The sequence below is a fragment of the Tiliqua scincoides genome, chromosome 3 (genome assembly GCF_035046505.1).
Source record: "Tiliqua scincoides isolate rTilSci1 chromosome 3, rTilSci1.hap2, whole genome shotgun sequence".
NCBI lineage: Eukaryota > Metazoa > Chordata > Lepidosauria > Squamata > Scincidae > Tiliqua > Tiliqua scincoides.
In genome coordinates this window covers 4,482,651-4,504,282 of record NC_089823.1, presented here as the reverse complement: position 1 = coordinate 4,504,282, position 21,632 = coordinate 4,482,651, and the positions used below count along the sequence as shown (strand labels likewise).

The following is a 21,632-nucleotide window of genomic DNA, read 5'->3' as shown; positions in this document are numbered from 1 at the left end:
TTGGAAGCTGATTTGTCTCTTTTGGTCCTTGTGTCTGTGTTCAATTCTACTTGCTGATTGTCATCACTCTTTCCTAGCTACGTTTGGCCCAGCTGGCTCGGGAAGATGCAGAAAGGGAAATAAAGGAAAAGGAAGAGGCTCGGCGGAAGAAGGAGCTCTTGGAGAAAATGGAGAGGGCCCGAAATGAACCAGTGAATGACTCCGACATGGTGGACAAGATGTTTGGTTTCCTGGGAACCACTTCTTCTCTACCTGGCCAAGAAGGGCAGGCTCCGAATGGCTTTGAGGTGAATCAAAGACGTAACGCCAAATTTAATGTTACGATTCTACTCGCACATTGAGCAGGTTAAAAGCACCTTGGATAGCAGCCCGGTGCAGACATTCTGGAATGGGTGTCACTTGTGGGCAGAGCACAGCGTGAGACTCCTCCACCATCATGCACATATGATCATTGACACATCTGCAGCATATCTACAATCCCACATTCTTGTTAAATTCAGTGGAAAAATCAAATGCCTGTGCTCAAAGTAGAAATGAAACTTAGGGTGCAATCCTATCCTGCGCTGGAACAGGCGAGCCAAGAGGCTTGCGCTGTATCCAGCACAAAGCGGCTCAGCCAGAGGCAAGGGGAAACTTCTCCTCTTACCTCCAGATAAGCCAGCGTTGCACCTATGAATCTCCTCAGACTTGCACCACATCCTGAGGTGGCACAAGTCTGAGGAGAGCAGAGCGGCTTGAAGCCACTCCAAACTCCCCAGGAACGGGGGTTGGCATCCGGCATAACTGCCAGATCCCAGGGCCGCCTCCCGCTCCCCACCTGCCTGCCCCCAGGCCCGCCCACCGCCCGCCCTCCCCCCCAGAACGCCTCCCTCCCACCCCCTCCCCACCCACCCCAGAGTCTTGCTGTCAGCCAAACTCGACTGACACAAGACTCAGAGCCTCCACTGACACGGAGGCTTATTCCAGCCTCTGCAGGCCAGCGCATCTCCACGCACCAGCCTAGTCAACTCACAAGAAAACGCAAATGTGCCTTATGGCATATTTGCAACCCTCCTGGGCCAGCGCAAGGGACTTGCACTGGCCCAAGTGCAGCTCAGGATTGCTCTGTTAGAAGTCCAAATTGAATCAACTTCCACTGTATAGTCAAGGATGAAACGGCTGAACTAAAGGTTATCAGTACGTTTGATTCTGTTTGTTTAAGCCTGAATCAAGGTAATCGTTTCCAATCCCACTACGGGTATCATATTAAAGCAGGTCCAGTGCCAGCTACAGCTGGGTCCTCAAATAATAATAATAATAATAATAATAATAATAATAATAATAATAATAATAATAATAATAATAATAATAAACTTTATTTATACCCCGCCCTTCTCCCTAAAGGGACCCATTTACATCAAAACGAGGATGTAAACCCCTGGGCACATGAGAACCCCCACACCCCACCCCACCTCTTGTCCCCAGCATACCTGGCCACTCTCTGGCCAACATGGGCAGTTCTCCTTTTGTCTTGTGTGCTCCCTGAAGCATTTGGTGGGCCGCTGTAAGATATAGGAAGCTGAACTAGATGGGCCTCTGGCCTGATCCAGTGGGGCTGTTCTTATGTTCTTAACTACAATTCCCAGAATGCCTTGCAGGTCTCTTGTAATCTGGTGTGCTCCCTGGGGCATTTGGTGGGCCGCTGTGAGATACAGGAAGCTGAACTAGATGGGCCTATGGCCTGATCCAGTGGGGCTGTTCTTATGTTCTTAACTACAATTCCCAGGAAGCCTTGCAGGTCTCTTGTTATCTGGTGTGCTCCCTGGGGCATTTGGTGGGCCACTGTGAGATACAGGAAGCTGGACTAGATGGGCCTATGGCCTGATCCAGTGGGGCTGTTCTTATGTTCTTAACTACAATTCCCAGAATGCCTTGCAGGTCTCTTGTAATCTGGTGTGCTCCCTGGGGCATTTGGTGGGCCGCTGTGAGATACAGGAAGCTGAACTAGATGGGCCTATGGCCTGATCCAGTGGGGCTGTTCTTATGTTCTTAACTACAATTCCCAGAATGCCTTGCAGGTCTCTTGTTATCTGGTGTGCTCTCTGGGGCATTTGGTGGGCCGCTGTGAAATACAGGAAGCTGGACCAGATGGGCCTATGGCCTGATCCAGCGGGGCTGTTCTTATGTTCTTAACTACAATTCCCAGAATGCCTTGCAGGTCTCTTGTTGTCTGGTGTGCTCCCTGGGGCATTTGGTGGGCCGCTGTGAGATACAGGAAGCTGAACTAGATGGGCCTTTGGCCTGATCCAGTGGGGCTGTTCTTATGTTCCTCTTTCCCATGAATCGCAGAAGAAGTGGATTGCTGCTGCAACCTGACCTGTTCCTAGCAGGTCCCCTGCAGTAACAGGGGAGACTCCCTGCTCCCCACCAGCCATTCTCCCAGGTAGCAGCCTTTGCTTTACCTGAAGGGGCTTGGTGGGAGCAAGTCCATTGACTGCTTTATGCATTGCATATTGAATGGTTGGGAAATGCAGAATTGTGTACAGACACTTTATCTCTCTATATGTGATTCTGAGTCACACATAGAGATAGGAAAGTATAGAGTCACCGTGCAGCTCTACATTCTCTCACTCAGCGATTTTAGCATTTTTCTTCTCATGGCACACTGTGGCCTTTGCCTCTTGTGATGTCTCTTGTGGCTTCTGGGAGACTCTTCCAGGTTCTGCGGCTTCCAGTGGAGAAAGAGAGACAGACAATTAGTTACGGCAGACAGTTGCCCTAAAAAGAGAGTTGCAGGACCCTGATGAGTTCTTCAGCTATTTTCAACTGCTATGCTCCAAACTCCTAAGGCACACCTGTGGACATTTCATGGCACAGTAATGTGCCAGCATACACCAGTTGCAAATTGCTGGTATTTGTACATATGATACCTTACAACTGAGGATAACACTTCAGCTAACTGATGAAAAGGCTCTAGTTCATGGAAGCTTCTGCTAGAGTAGATCTGTTCGCTCTTTGAAGCCGTAAACCTTTGTTTTTGAAAGGAATTCAAGGTAGATCTCTGACGGTTCCTCCCTAGGATCTCGAGAGGGTTCAGAAGGAGCTGGAGGAAGATGACCTGGATACAGCTTTACCTTTGCCTGAGGAAGAGGAGGAGGACCTCTCAGAGTACAAATTTGCAAAGTTTGCTGCCACATACTTCCAGGGCACAACCACACACACTTATATCCGTCGACCTCTCAAACAGCCTCTCCTGTACCATGAGGATGAGGGAGACCAGCTGGTGAGGAGATGGGAAGTCTTCTTCAGGGGTTGTTGAAAAGAGGCTGCTCAGGGGAAGAGCAGCCATGGTCATGTGAACTGATTCTCAAGATCACTTTTGAATCTCAAGAATATTTTCCCCATTTATTTATATTATTGTTCCTATGCCTCTTTCCCACTAGACAGCCTCTGTCATTTTGGGATGTACAGTCTGCCTCAGTAGGTGGTAGACTGTCCATCTCTGAAGGTCTTTCAGTAGAGACTGGATAGCCATGTATTGGTAAAGCTAAGGTTGTGGATTGCCTTCTTTGGCAGGGGTTTGGACTCAGTTATCTTACAGGTCCCTTAAACAGTGATTCTATGAAAATCAGTCAAAACAACAATTAAAATACTCATTAAAATGTGAACAAATTCAGCAGATTCCTTAAGTGATCCCCACTTGTAAGGATTACTAAGGGGTGGAGGATTACCCAACACACCTAAATTAACAGTACATTTTTACTGGGAAGAGGTGGTGTATCTAGGGTATGGCAGCTAAGGCATTTGCCCTTGGCGCAACTTGAAGGGGGTGCCAATGAAGGAACTAGAAGGAATGGGGGCAACTGGATTGTAAGGCCACTGCCACCGCCTCCTCATGTTTGGGTGGCCCTGCAGCCCAGTCACCGTCCCCAGTCTTGCTTTTGAGGATCTTGTTGAGCCTCCAAAGGAGAAGGAATGGAGGCCGGCCAGATCATGGGGTCTCTGCCAGTGCCCCCTTCTGGAAACCCTGGGTGCCCCAGCCTTCAGCGATAGCGCTGCAGGGAAGTAAGGCCCACTGCTTTCAGTGATGGTGGCTTCCAGATGCATGACTATTGGATTTTAGCCTATGTATGTGAGATGGTGAATCGGCAAAATGGAGGCCATTGGAAGCCACATTCACAGAGGTTTGGCATCCTTTTATTGATTTTTGAAAGAGTGAATATCATAAAATTACTGCTCAAAGTGGGGGGGACGGCTTGACTATTTTAAATTTGTACTGATGTTTGTAAGCTGTTATCTGATTTCAGGACATGTGTGTATTTTGTGTTGTTTATGTTTAAATGAAAATGACTGAACAAAATCTGATCGACAGCGCCCAATACTGACCACAGCTGATCCAGGAATGTTTTCTTTTGAAATTAAAACAGGCAGCTCTTGCAGTGTGGATCACGATCCTCCGCTTCATGGGCGACCTTCCTGAGCCGAAATACCACACGGCAATGAGCGATGGCAGTGAGAAGATCCCAGTGATGACCAAAATATACGAGACGCTGGGGAAGAAGACTTACAAGAAAGAGCTGCAGGCACTGCAAGGAGAAGGAGAGGTGAGAAGCACAAGGGCAAAAATATGCTTTTGCTTGTTCAGAGAAGGAAGTACAAGAAATTGTGATTTTGTTGTTGTTGTCACGCCTGTTTTATCAGAACCCCAAACATTTGTGTTGCTTTTGGATCCTTCCCTTGCTTCAGAAGTCTTGCCTTGATTCAGGCAAATGCATGAGCCAGTGATTTATTCACAATCAATAGCTGGAATGTTTGTTGGACTTTATCTTGTTCTTTCTCACAGTAACTCTGGAAGGTAGGTGATGTTGCCATTTTACAGATGGAGCAGCTGAGGCCCAAGCCACTTAAGTGAGTCCATCCAAACCGGAGTCTCGCAGACCCAGTGTCCAGGGCACTCTGTCAGGTCTCTTGAAATAAGACTATCCATTTTGCCTTTGCAGAATACTCACATTGACGGCTACAAGAAGAACAGTGTTAGGCACAAACTGGTGTCCTTGACGCTCAAGAAAAAATCAAAGTTAACCGAAGAGGTGAGCCATAGCAACTTAGCCGATTGAGATCCCTGCTGGTTGGCCTGCAGGACTTCTGACTGTCTTCTGCTTTTGCGTACTTTGGATAGGAATTTTCAATATGTTTCTTCTCATGGCACACTGAGCTCTACGGTCTGCGCCTCTTGTGGCATCACTTGTGGCTTCCGCCCTAGAAACAGAGCCACAGAACCCAGATGCGTCTCCCAGAAGTGACGTCACAAGAAGTGAAGACAATAGAGAAGACCATTGAGCTCAGTGTGCTCTGAGAAGCTTTGAAAATTGCTGTCTTAATGTATTCAGTAACACAGATGTGTTAGAGTCTCATCACTTCCCTTGTGGCTGTGAGAGCAAAGTTGTGTGTGAGGCTGCCTTCCCCTGCGACAGACCATACCCAGCAGCAGCTCTCCAGGATCTCAGCCATCACCTGCTACCTCATCCTCTCAATGGGTCTGAACCTTGGGACCTTCTGCATGCCAAGCAAGTAGTTATGCCCAGTGGTGTAGCTAGAGATGGTACAAAGCACCAAGATTTGCTCCCACCACTCAGAAGGGCTCTAAAGGGGAGGGGGAGCAGCCTCTTGCAATACCATGGTGAGGCTAACTGCAAAACTTAGTGCTTTGCACCCCCTCTAGCTACACCACTGCTTATGCCCCATGCTAATGCTCAGCAAGGATGCATCAAATATCAAACTTTCTTCTTCCAAAGTGATGATTGCCTGTTTCCTGTGGTGGACAAATGTCCCAAATAAACACCAGGTCTGCAAAGGTATTGTCAGATCTGCCAAATAAACAAAGTGATGCCCCTCCTTTCTCTGGTTTGCCAGGTGACCAAGCGACTGCACGACGGCGAGTCCACCGTCCAAGGCAACAGCATGCTAGAAGACCGGCCAACCTCCAATTTGGAAAAGCTCCATTTCATTATTGGTAATGGCATCCTCAGGCCAGGATTAAGGTTAGAAATTGGAGTGAAAAGTAGAAATATTCTACGTGGACATGAAAAAAAAAATCAAAACAAGATCCAAGTGTTTGCATTATTTCCCTGAAAATGCTGATTTGGGTAGACTTAGAATTTTCTCCTCTACTATTGCTCATAATTTTTTATTGCTCTTTAAGATTCTGTTGTGGGAAAGTCAGTCGGTCCTTTGAAATCCAATGGGACTTGCTTCCACATAATGTGTTCCAGATTGGCAAGATTATACACTTCCAGCTTGCACTCCCTGTCTGAGGGGTTTGCACTGGTGCATGGACCCCTTTCACAGCTGCACCTCGTTGCATTGCTCCCAGAAGTGAATGTCACTGCTAAACTTCTGAGCTGCTGAGCTCTGTGGTGCGTGGAGCATGCGCTGCCACACTGCTGCACACCTTGGTGGGAACTGTGTTTAGAGCACCATCCTGACTAAACTAAAAATATTGGTTTTTATTAACAGTCTGGATCAGGGGTGCCCAAACCCCAGCCCTGGGGCCACTTGTGGCCCTTAAGACCTCTCTATACAGCCCTCAGGGAGCCCCTAGTCTCCAATGAGCCTCTGGCCCTCCAGAGATTTGTTGGAGCCCACACTGGCCCAACGCAACTGCTGTCAGGGTGAGGGCGACTGTTTGGCCTCTCACATGAGCTGTGGGATGAGGGCTCCCTCCACTGCTTGCTATTTCACATCTGTGATGCAGTAGCGGCAGCAAAGGAAAGGCCAGCCTTGCTTTGTGCAAGGCCTTTATTAGTCCTTGAGCTATTGCAAGACCTTCATTCATTCATATAAGTTCATCTTTAATATATACATTTATGTAAATTTATTCAAATTTGAAATGTAAATTAATTCGGCCCCCAACGCGGTGTCAGAGAGATGATGTGGCCCTCCTGCCAAAAACTTTGGACACCCCTGGTCTGGAAAATGGGGCCAAAACAGCTTGTATTTCTGGAAAACAAAAAGCACACAAACTTCTTGTTTCAGATAATATTTTCAGATAGCATTTGTTGATGTCTGATTTTCAGATTCTACCACACAACCCACAGATACAGCCTCAGGCTGCTGGCAGAGGTTCACATGATTGAATGTCCATCCCGTCCCGTCCCGTCCCCCCGCAATAACCCACTCATTGGAAGAAGGATGGGATGGAAGGGATACAGAATGAGCGGGAAGCCCAGAATTTGGACCTTATTCATGATGGAGGCCTTAGACCAGCTGCCATCTGTCAGCCTTAACCCCTTTCCTGCCCCCCCTGTTGCCACCCCCTGCACCCAGCAATTTTGCTGAGTGTGCCAAAGGAGAGAGGCTCTCATTGCTGCTGAAAAACAGGTGTTCTCTTGTGCTCCGCAAAATGCATTAACTGGAGCTAGGAAGCCACTAGTTGTGGGAAGGGAAGAGGTGGAGAAGGGAGGAGTGGGCTGCAAATGAAAATGGCCCCGTCTGTGGAAACCTAAATGTGTTTGTCACACAGATGTGCCCCATCCTTCCTCCCAAGAGCACTGTATGTGGGGTTTTTCAATATTCTAACCTCACAGCAACCTTGCAAAGTGGACTAGCTGAGAGATACTCTGCGCACAACACCGCACTGTCTTCACACTTGTGGTGTGACTGTACCAGTGCTGCTTCCTGGATCTTCAGATGGATCCATCTGTCAGTGGAGAACCAGAGGTTGTGAAACTGCTGGAGAAACCAGAGGTTGTGAACCAAACTGCTCCCTCTTCTTCTGGCAGGGATGAAATTTATTGTCAGATCTGCAAGCAGCTGACCCAAAACCCTTCCAAAAGCAGCCATGCCAGAGGGTGGATCCTCATGTCCTTGTGTGTCGGATGCTTTGCCCCTTCAGAAAAGTTTGTCAAGGTAAAAGCAGGGTGGGGGGGGCGGGGCAGGGGAGAGACAATCACTATTCCCTCAGTCTCTGCCTCTGAACAGGCATGGCCAGTTTGCCTTCTAGAAATGAATGGCTGTTGCAGAGGTGCTCACAGCTGCTTTCTGTCTTGGCCACAGTATTTAAGGAACTTCATCAATGGAGGCCCTCCAGGTTATGCTCCTTATTGTGAAGAGAGGCTCAGGAGGACATTTGCGAACGGAACCCGGACCCAACCACCCAGCTGGCTGGAACTCCAGGTAAAAACGGAACTGACAGCAGGAGGACCGTTCTGGCACAAACTCCAGGGCTGAATGTTCTGACCAGCTTTGGTGAGCTGCAATCTGGCATGTGCTGGAGAATCAACAGTGTGATGCTGGGCTTTAGGCCAGCAGGATTGGGAGTGGAGAAGAGGAGGCAGGAAGCCCCCAGGGTGTTGGAAATGGAGATGGATACTGACTGTAGATGCTTCTTGCACACTGACATAGGTGCCCCAACTGGAACCCAGGGCTGTGTGCCTGATCCAGAATTACTTCCTGGTGTGCTCGAAGCAATTGCATGCCACTCTGAGCAGCTGGCCTCTTTTTTCTGCTTGGGAAGAAAAGCAGCCCCGTGTGGCTGTGGGGGAGGGGGGGTCAGGAGAAGGTTGTTGGCATCCTTCAGTCTCGGAAGACTATGGTGTCACGCTCTGATTGGTGGTTCTGGAACAGAGTGTCCTCTCCAGTGCGCGAAGCCTGGGTAAAGTAGGTATGGAGGATAGGCTGTTTCCCATGCAGCAAATCCCCCCTCTCCACGTCCCTGAAATGGTCCAATGGAAAGGCAGAGGCCAATACGGTTGGTTCCAGCGACGTCACAGGAGTTGCCAGAACGTGACTGTGTTCAGCCATGAACTGCCTCAGGGACTCCGGCTCCGGATTTTGCCTTGAGGTTGACTCCTGAAGCCTTTTCCATAACTGGACGTAGCCACAAGGCAGTGGAGGTTTGGGATCAGAGTTTTCCTTCTCTCAGATGAGCTGCCTTCCCAGGCTGACGAGTCCCATCTACCCGGTGGCTGTTTAGTCGCCTCTTAAGACAAGTACAGGAGAAGGTACTGCGGCAGTAAGGCCTCCTTGTCACCACAGTACTTTCTCCCGTACCCAGTGAAGGATAAGGCACAGGAATGCTTCGTCCCTTTGTAGGCTGACAGACAGCTGCAGGCCCACAAGGGGGTGAGGCATCGTTGACATCCCCTCAGGCATGGTACTCGGGCCCTGTAACTCCCCTGGCCCCTCCTTAGCTACGCTGGTGATTTCAAGATGTGGCTGCATGATCAATCCTGACTGCTACTCAGGCAAGGGCAAAACCTGACCTGGAAACATTTCTAAGTCAGGGAATCAATGGGCTGCCTGTCTGAGTTGTTGGAGTCATGCTGGGGTCTTGGAGGATATCATAGTGGCTGTGACATAGCCCTTCGGAGGCTCTTCAACCCTGAGTGAGTGACCACAAGGAGGCAGCAGAATGCAGACAAAGAGGTTGCCAGTTCCATCTCTGGAAGCTCCTTGAAGTTAACAAGTCTACTTCCCATCCTTGCAAATCTTGATTTCAGTATGATTGCCCTCACAAGCGAGGCTTGAGCGAAGACAGCGCGTTCTGCGAGATCACCAACTTGATCTTTCTCGCACTCTCCGCACTTTCTTGCACGTTCGTCTGCTGCTCTCAGTTTTTGACCTGATTTCAGTTGGTGGGCTACAGCAGTAAACACTGGGGGGGGCACCTTACTCATAGCTTCAGGTGCTTAGCCTGCAGAAGGTCCTGGGTTCAATCCCCAGAATCTCCATTTAAAAGTCTCAGGTAACAGGCAGTGGAAGCAACATCAGCCAGACACTCTGGAGAACTACTGCCTGTCAGAGTGGACGGTAAGGAGCTAGATAGACAAATGGGCTGACTCACATATGCTGTATGTAACTATGACAGCAACTGCAGAGGAAATCTTTGCTGGAGCTCATGCCTCAGATTAAATCGTCTTCTTCTGTTTCTGTTTCCGGCTTTGCTAGGCCACCAAATCTAAGAAGCCCATCATGCTGCCTGTCACCTTCATGGATGGCACCACTAAGACCCTCTTGACAGACTCGGCGACGACTGCCAAAGAGCTCTGCAGCTCTCTGGCTGACAAAATAAGCCTGGTCGACCATTTTGGATTCTCACTTTACATCGCTCTGTTTGACAAGGTAGGCTGCAAATCGGGGGGACGGTTGAGCGCTGTTTCAAGATGTCACTTTTAAAAGCCGGAGCACTGGCCGACGCCAAAGGGGTGGATTAAGGAAGCCCAGCACAAGGACCATACTTGCCTCCAAGGGTTCAGTGGCTTCCCCCAGAATGAGCCATAGCTCCTTTGCCAAAACCATTCACTTCTCACAGCATTCAGTCTGTGTGATGCCTCTGCTCCTCCTACTTGCTTCATTGGCTCCTCTCATCCCCTGTGGCATCCAAGACAAGCTCCTTCTCCTTGCCTCCCTTCACCTCTCCAACTCTCAGCACACATGGCTGACTCATGCCCGCATTACTCTGATGCCAGGGTTATTTCCTGGGGGCAAGAGGGCTTTGCACTTGCGTTGTATCTATACCATCTACAACCTTTGACACCGGCCAGATTTTAAGACGTGGGGGAGTGACTATAATGCCCTGTCCAAGACTGCATTCAGTTTGCTGGTTTTGTGCACAGCACTTCTGCACATGTGTGAGCCCTATTTGAGCCCCCTCAAGGTGCAGTCTCAGTGAAAGGGCATTTCTTGCAAACAGAGCTAGCTGAGTCAAACAACAATGGCCTGAAGCCTGCAGAATTGCTCTTTCCTCCTGTTCCCAGGTGTCTTCCCTCGGAAGTGGCAGTGACCACGTGATGGATGCCGTTTCTCAATGTGAGCAGTACGCCAAAGAGCAGGGAGCCCAGGAACGCAATGCCCCCTGGCGGCTTTTCTTTCGGAAGGAGATCTTCACGCCCTGGCACAACCCCAGTGAAGACAATGTAGCTACAAACCTCATTTACCAACAGATAGTGAGAGGAGTGAAGTTTGGGGAATACCGGTGTGATAAGGTGAGCTTGTCGGCCTACTCCCTGTAAAAATGAAGGGTGAGCTGAAACATCTGGTACTTTTGTGAATGTCCTTTGAAGGTCACCTGACTTTTGATGGATCTGCAAACAGGAACAAAAGTGTTTTTGTGTCAGAGCAGAAAGCGTTTCCTGCACTCCAAACTGGCTTTGTTCTGTCATCACATAGCCAAGTCTGGCAATGTGGCATCACTCTGACTGAACTGCCAGTTCAGAGGTTCTTTTTTAAAATGGTGCTTGTATCTCATTGTTTCATCCCCCTCCTCACAGGAAGAAGATTTTGCAGAACTGGCTTCTCAGCAGTACTATGTAGATTATGGGCCAGAGATGATCCTGGAGAGGCTTCTGAATCTGATCCCCTCCTACATCCCAGACAGAGAGATCACACCTTCAAAGACCATAGAGAAGTGGGCTCAGTTCATCATAGCTGCCCATAAAAAGGTAAAGTGCTTGGCTTTCTGTTGGAATGGGTTCAGGAAGGAGGAAGGGCCGTACAGGTATAACCTAATTATTTCTGGATTTTTCACCCATGATTTTATCTCAGTGCAGTGAAAAGAGCCCTTTAAATTAAAGGAAAAACAACCTTTAACAATAGCCATGCTTACCATTGTAATGCAAGAGAGTGGCAGCAGGCAGGCAATCAGACAGGCAATCAATGAATCAATCAATGTCTTTCCAGGTGCTTAGAACAGTTTAGTTTCAGTTCACTCTGAGGCAAGTGACCCCCACTTCCTCCTGAGCACTTGAAAGAATGCACAGGAGAAGTTATTATCACCTCTGCTTTGCATTCTCCCCCCCCTCCCCTGTTTTGGGTGAAGGGAGGGGTCACTTCCTCTAAGCTTTTCTAAGTGCCTGGAAAGCGATTGATTGATTGATTGACTGACTGATTGATTGACTGTCTGCTGCTGCTACTCTCCTGCATCACAATGTTTTTAGATAGCTGAGCAAAGGGACATTGTTTCTAAATGGATTGCATTTAACGCAATTTTTTGCACCCAGGGGGTTCTGGGAACAGAGCCCTTGGAGGCTGAGACTCGCCTGTATTGTAGAACCCTCTTCCCACAGATACATATCTTGGTGTCTTCCACACAACTGCAGAACCTTTTCCCTGGGACAGCTCATCAAATTCTTGGAGCTTTTGAAAAACATTGTAAAGGCCTTTTTGTGTGAGTGGGCTTTAGGGTGGCTCATGATTCATGAGTCACTTTGGGCTTTTTGATGTATCTTTTCTCTAAGCTTCAAGAACCTTGAAAACAGGGCAAGGCTGCAAATGCTCAAGCACTTTTACATTGGTATAGAATATAGGCAATGATTCCCCCAAGTCTGTGCAGGGACTTTAACTGCGATCTATCAGTTTGGACTTTTTCTCTTTCTCCAGGGAATCTATACTCAGAAAAGAACAGAACCCAGAAAAGTTAAGGAAGAGGTGGTGGATTTTGCACGTTTTAAGTGGCCTTTGCTCTTCTCCAGATTCTATGAAGCTTTCAAATTCTCAGGTAAGCCAAGAAAATTGGCCTTTGCTACTCAGCACTGTGAGGTGAAGGCTGGCCAATATTATAATGCCATTCTACAAACTGATGGTGAGGCTGCACCTGGAGTATTGTGTACAATTCTGGTCACCAAATCTCAAAAAAGACATAGTGGAACTGGAAAAGATGCACAAGAGAGCGACCAAAATTATTACTGGGCTGGGACACCTCCCTTACGAGGAAAGGCTACAGCGTTTTGGCCTCTTCAGTAGGACAGTGGTGGGCAAACTTTCAACTTTAGGAAACCTGGACCTTGAGCAATTGTATAGATGAGGGACCTACTGAAATTCTCTCTCCTACACAATTGTTAAAGGTCCAGGATCCCTAAAGTTGAAAGTTTGCCCACCCCTGGTCTAGAGAAAAGTTCCCTGAAGGGAGACATGATGGAGATGTACAAAATTATGCAGGGGGTGGATAGAGTGGGTAGAAGGATGTTCGTTTCCCTCTCACCCAACACCTGAACCAGGGAACATCCACTAAAATTGAGTGTCGGTGGAGTTAGAACAGACACAAGAAAATATTTCTTTACCCAGCAAGTAATTAATCTGTGGAACTCCTTGCCACAGTATGTGGTGATGGCATCTGGCCTAGATGCCTTTAAAAGTGGAGTGGACAAGTTTCTGAAGGAAAAATCCATTCCGCGTTACAAGCCATGATGTGTATGTGCAACCTCCTGATTTTAGAAATGGGCTATGTCAGAATGCCAGATGCAAGGGAGGGAACTGGGATGCAGGTCTCTTGTTGTCTTGGGCATTTGGTGGGCCACTGTGAGATACAGGAAGGTGGACTAGATGGACCTATAGCCTGATCCAGTGGGGCTGTTCTTATGTTCTTAAGGTGTGGGAAGAACTTCTCCATAAACAACAATCGCAGCTCAGTACATGCTTGCAGTTCTTCATTGCAACACTTTTGACCCCCAGGTCCCAGTCTTCCCAAAAATGACGTAATAGTAGCTGTCAACTGGACTGGAGTGTACTTTGTGGATGAACAAGAACAAGTCCTTCTGGAGCTCTCCTTTCCAGAGATCACAGCTGTCTCCAGCAGTAGGTATGGCTCTCCTGTGTGAGTTTTTTGGTGAATCTATTTAGACAGAGGAATGTAGTACAGGTCCAACCTATTTATACACGGATTTTTTATACACGGATTTGACTCAACACGAATGGCCCCTGCAAATGAGAAGGAATGTGCTGATCCCTGCAGAAGGGGAAAAATGCACCCCTTTAAAATCAGTTTGAAAAACTGAACCGTCCTTTAACAACAGCCTCCTTAATGAGAGAGAGAGGGCAATTGGCTGACAATCCATCAATCCTTCTTTCTCCAGGAGACCCCTCCCTTCCCCCTGAGCACGTGAAAGAAAGGTGATCACTTTGCATTGGTGAAGGGAGGGGCTGAGTGAAGCGCCTTTCTAAGCACTTGGAGGACGACTGATTTATGGATTGTCTTCTTAAGGACTCTTATCGTACATCACAAAGGTCAGCAAGGCTGTTTTTAAATCACTGGAGCAAAGAAACTTTGTTTTTTAAATTGATTTGCTATAGTGCGTTTTTTGCCATCCACGTGAGTGCTTGGAACAGAACCCACGCAAATAATGAGGCTCAACCTGTATGTGAAAAAGTATAAATTCAGCTTTCAAGATAGTTTGCTGCCTAAGGGCTACATTTGGGACTTCCTGTCTGCCCTTTCCCCAACCTCCCCAGGTCCCAAGCACTCTATCCCAGCTGCTTTCTCTCATGTAAGCTGAGTTGCAGGCAAACTTAAGGCATAAGGTCCTCTTCTCCTTGTTGGGCACCTCGGCCTCAAACTCCTGTGTGCTTATTTTGGAGTCAGCAATTCTTCCTCCTAATGCACTTGTAGACAAGGCCTGAGAGGTTTATTTGCACAAGCAATAGAAGCACATTTTTCAAGCAGGGAGTGGAAGTCTGGGGCTGACTGTTTCTGTAGCCAATGCCCTTAAACAGGGTGTCTTTTTTCTCTCCTGTAACTCCTGCTCTAGAGGGGGAAAACTCCATGGTCAGAGCTTCACTCTGGCCACTATTAAAGGTGATGAATACACATTCACTTCCAACAATGCCGATGACATCCGGGACCTTGTAGTCACGTTTCTGGAAGGACTGAGGAAAAGATCAAAGTTTGTGGTCGCTCTCCAGGACAATCCAAATCCTGGTAAGAAAGCTGAGCTGAGGAACAAGATGCTGGAAAAATCACAGAATGACAAAAATGTTGTTAACTGGGAAAAGAGGAACCTTTGAAAGTGGTGCTCCTCTTATATTTAGCAAGAGGAGAGTGTGATCCATCTTCACTCAAGCAGAGCATCTTTTCCATCTTTTCGAAATCATATATATATATATATATATATATATATATATATATATATATATATATATATATATCATATATATATGATTTTTTAAAATTTTGCAGTGGTACAGTCACAAATTTAAGTATTCTTAAATTATCTTAAAGAGTTATTTGTTGAGTCGAGTGGTCTCTCCTTATCTACCGTCTCAGCTTCTATGGATTTGAATATCCAGGAATGCTGAGCCTTTGGCTGGAGGGCCTCTGAGGACCTCCTGGGTGTGACCAGAAGTGGTCTTCCTGCATCTCAGAAGGCCTCCCAGACATGACTGGAAGGCACTTCTAGTTTGGCACTGCGAACAGGAAGTGCCTTCCACTTACATCCGGGCAGCTTCTGAGGAGACGCCCAGATAAGTAATTGTGACTCCATGTGCTCCCCTCCCCCCCCCCACAGATTTCATTATCAACAGAATTTGGTATCCACGATACCAAATTGGTCCACGATGATTCCAGTTTTTGCCTCTGTGGTCCATGGACTCTAAAAGGTTGGGAACCACTGCCATAAAGGGTCATTGCAAAATCAGCGGACTGTGGTCACTTTTGTTGCAGCAGGTGAAGACTCGGGCTTCCTCGGCTTCCTCAAGGGGGACCTGATCGTCTTGGACCAGGACACTGGAGAGAATGTGATGAACTCTGGCTGGGCCAATGGGACCAATGAGAGGACCAAACAGAAAGGAGACTTCCCAACGGATTCCGTCTACGTCCTGCCCACGGTCACCATGCCTCCACCGGAGATTGTGGTACGCGGAATAAAGTGTCGCTGCTGTCAGCGGGGCAGGCATTTCTGCAGGATGCCTGAAGACTGCCTTAGACCAAGCAGTAGACCTAGTTGTTTAGGATTCTCTTTCTCTCTGTTACTCAGTTTGATTTTCGATACAAGACGGCATGTCTTGTTCAGCTTTCTCCTCATCTAACAAGTACTTTCCCTCTCTGTGTTTTAAAGATAAGTATCTGCCAGATCCACTTTGGTATTAATCAGGAGTACCCACATTAATTTCCCAAATGTCTCCTGGGTGCCTGGGAAAAAAAAATCGATCTAGACTCTGGATTGGGTCAGGAACAGATCAGTCTAGGAGGCTGGGAGCCACAAGAAACGTGGTTCCCAAGACCCTCCAGAGTCTTTAGAAGCTGCTGAGCTTGCTCACAGAAGCATTCAAGATCTCAGTCCCAGCTGTGATATTTCATCAAGAAATGCAGCTTAGTCTTCCCACCACCACCCCTACCTCTAGGTCTTAGTGGTGGAGGGGGCAAGGCATGAAAACCCCATTTGTTATGGTGAGACCCAATATGGATTTTTTTTTTAATTAAGGCAGAAGCCTTGCCAACCTGAAGTTGGATCCAGAGTGGACCTAGTGGTGGATGCCTAAAATTGAGTGTCTAACCCCCTCTTTTCAAAGTTTGTTGCATCTTTGCTGTATGGTTCTAGAGCGTGTAAATAACTCTTCTGCTTGCCAGGCATTGGTTACAATGACACCAGACCAGAGGCAGGATGTCATCAGGGCAGCACAGTCAGTGATGTTTGACAGTGAAGAGAGGACGAAGCCGTACACTCTGGAAGAATTCTCCTATGATTATTTTAGGTAAAGCTTCAAAAAATGAGTGAGAAGCCACAGGCCCCTTGAATGTGCATGTGTTCCTCTGTTAATGCTGTCATCCAATATGTGCTGGGATAGCCAGGTTTTTCCTACTTCTGGTCCCGCATGGCTTGGAGGGAATAAGGTCCAGGAAGCAAAGCAAAGCCAAACCATCATGCCTGCTCTGAATCTCTGTAATGACTGTGTGTAATTAGTCTGTGGAACTCCTTGTCACAGGATGTGATGATGGCATCTGGACTGGATGCTTTTTAAAGGGGATTGGGCAGTTTTCTAGAAGAAAAGTCCATCACAGGCTACAAGCCATGGTGGGTATATGCAACACCCTTATTCTACGTAGAAGTAGGCTACCTCAGAATGCCCGTTGAAAGAGAGGGCACCAGGATGCAGGTTTCTTGTTGTCTTGTGTGCTCCATGAGGCATCTGGTGGGCCATTGTGAGATACAGGAAGCTGGACTAGATGGGCCTATGGCCTGATCCAGAAGGGCTCTTATGTTCTTAAGACTGTCATCTCACTGCATCCTTTGCCAGCCCTTGTGTTCCTTTCTCCTAGATTTAAGAGTTTAAAAATGCGGCACTAAGCACATCATTTTGGATTTCTTCCTTTGTTTTAGTAACTGAAAATCGTAACTATTGGGAGGGTGATCTAGGTCATGGTGTATGGGGAGCGGATGTTGAGTCCTTTCCCTTCACACTAATGTCCCTGTGAAAATCCCACCCCCCACTTCCAAAGCTGTTATTAATCTTGTGAATAATCTTCTGTTGGCGCAGTCTAAACTAGAGGACATCACCACATCTCGTGGAAGCAAATTCCCTGAATTAATTGTGCACTGTGTGAAGAAAGACTTTCTCTTCTCTGCCCTTAATCTCCTGCCAGTCCATTTTATGGAATGACTCCAGGTTGAGGATTATCTGCCTCACAAATGATCTGGAGTTAGGAGTGAACAATGAGGTAATCAAGTTTACAGATGACACCCAAATACTCAGGCGCTAAAGCGCAAAGCAGAGTGTGTGGAGCTCCAAAAGGATCTCTCCAAGCTGGGTGAACAGGCAACCACATGGCAAATGTGATTCAATGTCAATAAGTGTAAAATGATGCACTTTGGGGCAAAACAGATGAACTTCATGAATACACTAATGGAATCTGTCCGTGATTAACCAGGTGGAGAAATCTGTCCGTGATTAACTAGGTGGAGAGGTCATTGAAGATAAACCTTGAGTGCAGCAGCAGTGAAGAAAGTAAATTCCATGCTGGGGTCTGTAGGAAAGGGATTGAGAATTGAGTCTGCTAATATTATATTATCCCTGTAGAAATCTATGATGCAACCACATTTGCAATATTTTGTCCTGGTTGCAGTACCTCAAGATGTATGTTGACGAGCTGGAAAAGGTGCAAAAAGGGGCAACTAAAACAATCAGAGGGTGGAACATCTTCCCTACAAAGAAAAGCAACATTTGGGTGTGTTTTTTTTAGCTTGGACTAAGCTTAAAGGGAGGCATGATGGAGACTTCTAAAATTATGCATGGTGTGGAGAGGGTGGATGGAGAGAAATTATTCTCCTCCTCTCTCAACACTAGAACCAGGGGTCATTGAACAAAACGAATTTCAGTGGACAATTCAGGATGAACAAAAGGAGAGACTTCTTTTAGCACATAATTCCTAGTCCTTGGAATTAATTCACTGCCACACGATGTGATGATGGCCGTTAACTTGAATGGCTCGTAGACCTGGAGAACAGGTTTATAAATGGCTAGTAATTGCCATGCCTGTGTACTATCTCCAGATTCAGCTACAACATGCTTCTGAATACCAATTGCGAGGGACCGGTGTGGGCTGAAAAGTATGTCTTTCACGCCTGCTTGTGGGCTTCCCAGGGGCAGCTGGTGGCAGTGGCGATTGTGGCAGTGGCAAGTGTAAGGGGCACTTATGGAAGGCATGTTGCAGTACCTGTAGTACTTATTGTGGTCATCGTGTTCCGTCCCGTCCCCCGTCCTGTCCCCCGTAGCTAAACCACTGGCTGGGAAACAGCCTTGGGAAACAGGATGCTGGGTTAGATGGGCCTTGGTGAGATCCAGCAGTTCTTTTCTTATGGACACTTTCTCCCACCAGCCATAATTCACAACCTCTTTCTGTTCCTACATTCGTCACTTTTTTCTAAACTAGAAAGCCCCAAATCTCGTTGCCTTCCCTTTTCCGGAATGCACTGCAGCGCTGTGATCTTTGTGACTGCTGTTCCCTGCGAAGTGACTGGGGTCTCACCACCCTGTCTTTTCTCTCTGTGCAATCTTTCCTACCAGGCCTCCTCCTAAGCACACTCTCAGCAGGGTCATGATCACCAAAAACCGAGGGAAAGACAAGATGTGGTCCTACACCCGGGAGCCGATCAAGCAGCCTTTGCTCAAGAAGATCCTGGGCAGCGAGGAGCTTTCGCAAGAAGCCTGCATGGCCTTCATTGATATCCTTCCAGGTGTTGTGCCAGACTGAGCCGAGAGGCTCAAGGGCAGCTGGCCCACCATTTCCCTGGGGCTTGTGTTTTCCATGGCTTTGGGCTGTTGAACATCTGACGCTGCCTTCTGTTGAATCTAACTATGTCCTTTCTCGTAAGGAGCAGAGTCCCCTGCTCTGTGCTGTCCTTAGCAGTAAGCAGACCTGACCTGGAGTTCTTTATGGGGTTCAGGTAGTACCATATGACCTCTCATGGCCTACTGCCACTTCTGACCAGAAATAGGTGACTCATGGGGGGGGGTTGCCCTTCCTGTTTTTAAAGCCCTGTATTCAGAACCTTCCAGACTAGACTCGTGACATCTTTAATTTGTATTGGTTTTATTCTATAAGCCACCTTGAGTGCCCTTGAGTGTGGGAGAAAGGCGGGATATAAATTCTTCAAATAAATAAATAAAATCTTATCATTGGACCTCAGTTTCTCTTGGGGTTGAGTGCCATCCAGTTTGATGGCATTGCTCACACCCACCCCAACCAATAGATGGATGCTACTTGCGACATCACTCCAGATTATAGCATCATCTTCTTCCCTGCCCCTTTAAATTGCCCCTGTCATTTGTAAACATGTTCTCCCTGGTTTTTTAAACCTTTTTTTGATTTTTTTTTTCTGATCAGGCTTCTGCCGTCCCTGTCTCCAGCATTTGTCTGCTCATCTTTTCCCAGAATTGAGCAATCCCCTGGCAGACTAGTCCAGCCCCTTCTACAAGGCTTTGGCTCTAACATATTAATGTAGAATGGGAATGTAGAATGGGAGTCCCCAGCCCTAAGCACTTAGAAATGCTTTTCAGGAAACCTTTCCTTCTGCCCTTATTATCATACCCTTAACTAGTCCCGTGAACCCGTCCTCAAGTATATGGGCGACTATCCCTCCAAAAGAACCCGCTCAGTGAACGAGCTGACAGACCAAATCTTTGAAGGGGCATTGAAAGCTGAACCACTCAAGGATGAGATTTATTCCCAAATTCTGAAGCAACTCACGGACAACCACATCAAGTAAGAGATTCTACTTCTCCCCGCTTGGCCTTACTGGAATGTTTGTTGTGGAAACCATCGCCTGCTAGGTCTAGAGCCAGATTTTCTGCAGTGACAGCTGCCTTTTTAGTAGACAAAGGTCCAAATCCTAACCAACTTTCCTGTACTGACATAGCTGTGCCAATGGAACGGGAGCTGCATCCTGCAGTTGAGTGGCACTCGCGGAGCTCTCCTCAAGTTAAGGGAATGTTTTTCCCCTTACCTTGGAGCTGCATTGCCCTTACCTCTGTGCTGGAAATTTGGTTAGGATGACTCCCAAAAAGTTTTAAATTGACTAATCAAACCAATGAATCTACTAAATATTGCAACCCTAATAGATACAGTATTTGCAACACTGTTTTTGTAATTTAGTTTTTATTGGTTTTCGGAAGACAAGAGTGCTATGATGGGACATTGTTTTCTGCATGTATTTTTGCATTTTTAGTTTTATTTATTTTTTTAAAGGTACAGCGAAGAGAAAGGCTGGGAGCTGCTTTGGTTGTGTACTGGCCTTTTTCCTCCCAGTAACATCCTCCTTCCCCACGTCCAGCGGTTTCTTCAGTCTCGGAAACATCATTCGTTGGCAACTGACTGCATGCAAAGGCTACAGAAAGCACTGAGGTAACCTCCCAGCTGCGACCAGCCCAGCTGTATGGCCAACTGAGGCAGCTGCTTCAGGAAGCAAATGGACAGAAGACACTCACCTGTGTCCGTCCACTCACCGCTGTTGCTTCTCCCCCTCTTCTGACTCCATGGGTTGAAAAAAGGGAGGATGACAGAGCACAAAAAGGATGGTGGAGAGGAGAGGGGATGGCTACTTCTGCTTCCCCTTCCCTCTTCCTTTTCCAATTGAGGGAGTGGGAGGAACAGAGACTGACTCAGCACCAGGTCATAAGGACATGTTGTCAACCAGTCTCGGAAGACTCTGGTATCGCGCTCTGGATGGTGGTTCTGGCACAGCGTCTAGTGTGGCTGAAAAGGCCAATTCGGGAGTGACAATCCCTTCCACACTGGGAGCAGGTGCAGTCTGTCCCTGGTCTGTCTCCCTGGCTAGGGGCCTTCCTTCTTTGCCTCTTTGCCTCAGACTGTTGGCCAAGTGTCTCTTCAAACTGGGAAAGGCCATGCTGCACAGCCTGCCTCCAAGCGGGCCGCTCAGAGGCCAGGGTTTCCCACCTGTTGAGGTCCACTCCTAAGGCCTTCAGATCCCTCTTGCAGATGTCCTTGTATCGCAGCTGTGGTCTACCTGTAGGGCGCTTTCCTTGCATGAGTTCTCCATGGAGGAGATCCTTTGGGATCCAGCCATCATCCATTCTCACGACATGACCGAGCCAACGCAGGCGTCTCTGTTTCAGCAGTGCATACATGCTGAAACAGTGCATACATACATAAGGACATAAGAACATAAGAAGCACCCCACTGGATCAGGCCACAGGCCCATCTAGTCCAGCTTCCTGTATCTCACAGCGGCCCACCAAATGCCCCAGGGAGCACAAGATAACAAGAGACCTGCATCCTGGTGCCCTCCCTTGCATCTGGCATTCTGACATAGCCCATGGGTCAGGGAGAGGGGACTCCAGGAGGTTTTGGACTGGGCCCAGCTCCTAGAAACATTCCCTTCCCTCTTTTAATGGCCTCCACTGAGAGGAAGAGGCATCACCAAAGG

The 21,632-nt window shown here is 47.7% G+C and overlaps 1 protein-coding gene across 2 annotated transcripts in view; it reads left to right on the top strand.

Moving 5' to 3' along the window:
- Window positions 1-21,632, top strand: part of MYO7A (myosin VIIA) — a 93,048-nt gene that overhangs the window by 60,064 nt on the left and 11,352 nt on the right. For both annotated transcript variants that reach the window (XM_066618974.1, XM_066618973.1), the window contains exons 21-38: window positions 78-287; window positions 3,059-3,262; window positions 4,407-4,583; window positions 4,980-5,069; window positions 5,893-6,020; window positions 7,761-7,887; window positions 8,035-8,154; window positions 9,928-10,101; window positions 10,737-10,964; window positions 11,250-11,420; window positions 12,358-12,475; window positions 13,429-13,555; window positions 14,502-14,671; window positions 15,413-15,603; window positions 16,319-16,443; window positions 18,754-18,911; window positions 19,798-19,951; window positions 20,435-20,590. In XM_066618974.1, coding sequence (XP_066475071.1) covers window positions 78-287; window positions 3,059-3,262; window positions 4,407-4,583; window positions 4,980-5,069; window positions 5,893-6,020; window positions 7,761-7,887; window positions 8,035-8,154; window positions 9,928-10,101; window positions 10,737-10,964; window positions 11,250-11,420; window positions 12,358-12,475; window positions 13,429-13,555; window positions 14,502-14,671; window positions 15,413-15,603; window positions 16,319-16,443; window positions 18,754-18,911; window positions 19,798-19,951; window positions 20,435-20,590 — 2,828 coding nt within the window. The remainder of the gene's footprint in view (window positions 1-77; window positions 288-3,058; window positions 3,263-4,406; window positions 4,584-4,979; window positions 5,070-5,892; window positions 6,021-7,760; window positions 7,888-8,034; window positions 8,155-9,927; window positions 10,102-10,736; window positions 10,965-11,249; window positions 11,421-12,357; window positions 12,476-13,428; window positions 13,556-14,501; window positions 14,672-15,412; window positions 15,604-16,318; window positions 16,444-18,753; window positions 18,912-19,797; window positions 19,952-20,434; window positions 20,591-21,632) is intronic.